The following is a 1,436-nucleotide window of genomic DNA, read 5'->3' on the forward strand; positions in this document are numbered from 1 at the left end:
TGCTCCGCGCCCGGAGACGGCCTCCCGGGCGGGTCCGGCGGGGCGGGCGGCGGCTCCCAGTACCAGCCGGCGGAGCGAAGCAGGCCTACCTCAGGCGCTGCCGCCGCCATGGCGCTGCTCGACCCCGCTGTCCCGCCGCCCGCCAGGAAAGCCGCTTCGATTCTTCGCGCTCTGCCTGGGGCTGATCCCGCCTCCCAGCCGGAGCCAATCACCGCTCGCTCCTCCCCTGAGGCCCCGCACCCTCGGATCGCCTCATTGGGCCGTTAGCTCGGTAAGCCCCGCCCCCTCCTCTCAGCTGCCCAATACGAGTTCCGTCTTAACAGGATGTCTCCGCGCCGCCGCCAATCCTCTCCCGCTGTTGGCTTTTGTCCGCTCTGTGGAGACAGCGTTGCCCGGCGCGGGCCGCTCTAGCTGGGGACTCTATGGTTTTGGCCCTAGGGACTGGCAGGGGCGTTCTGCAGGGGCTTCCTAGGAGCAGCTGGGACTGGCCTGGAGCAGGGCCCAGGGAGACCTGCCAGGCTGTGCCCCTTGTGGGGGGAGTGCCCCTTGTGGGGGGCATTCCCATAGTGCCCTGTGCAAGTGCCCTCACTTGACCTAAGCAAATGACCTGATAAAATATATTTTTGCATTGCGCTGCATTTGGCCTGGCGCATGCTGTGCCTCGTACTCAAAGCAAGGCCGGAGCCCAAGCCTGCCACGTCCTGCTGGAGCTGGACATTCATCCTGCTGTCGTAGCTGGTGTTTCATCCGTGCCGCCCGACAGAGCCTGAACTTGTTCAGATCGACGTCGTGTTGCGGGCTCCGCAGGACACCTTGGAGAGGAGCTGAGTCAGCTGGGGACCCAGAGGCTGGTCCAGCCACTGGGGTGGAGATTAAACTGAGCCCCCCACTGTCATGGTGCTTCTGCTCGGCCGCTTGCGGGCTCGGATCAAGCGTAGTGTCGCTGCCTGAGTCGAAATGGATTTGCGTAGGGCTGCGCGACGTTTCACCACCGGTTTTGTTTCGACGCTAGCAAAATCGAAACGGAACAGACATGGTCGAAACAGCCTCGAAATAAAATGAGGCGATAATAGGGAAGGTTGAAACAGGCTATAACTTTGTCATTTCTGGCCTGATTTGGATGAAACTTGCAGGAGTGGTAGCCCCTTCTGAGGGCGTGAAGCGTGCCAAGTTTCAAGAAGATAGGTGCAGGGGGTCAGAGAAGCTGCACCCCAAAGTCTTGAGAGCCAAACTTGTGTCGCATGTACGTGTTAAGCCACAGCGGGGTGAAAACTGCAAGGGTGGTAGCTCTTATTGAGGCCACCAAGCCTGCCGGCTTTCAAGGAGACAGGTGCAGGGCTTTGGGGGAAACTGCACCTCAAGCTGCGAATAAGCAAAACTCGTGACATGGGTATCAGTGTGTGTGTTAAGGCACAGCAGGGTGAAAGCTGCAGGGG

General features: G+C 60.6%; 1 protein-coding gene across 1 annotated transcript in view; it reads right to left on the minus strand.

Annotated features, from left to right (window-relative positions):
- Nucleotides 1–247, minus strand: part of CLSPN (claspin) — a 28,435-nt gene extending 28,188 nt beyond the window's left edge. Inside the window, exon 1 of the mRNA XM_006027003.3 lies at nt 90–247. Coding sequence (XP_006027065.1) covers nt 90–110 — 21 coding nt within the window. The 5' untranslated portion in view covers nt 111–247. The remainder of the gene's footprint in view (nt 1–89) is intronic.
- Nucleotides 248–1,436: the final 1,189 nt, after the last annotated feature.

Source organism: Alligator sinensis, unplaced genomic scaffold, assembly GCF_000455745.1.
Source record: "Alligator sinensis unplaced genomic scaffold, ASM45574v1 scaffold547_1, whole genome shotgun sequence".
Lineage (NCBI taxonomy): Eukaryota > Metazoa > Chordata > Crocodylia > Alligatoridae > Alligator > Alligator sinensis.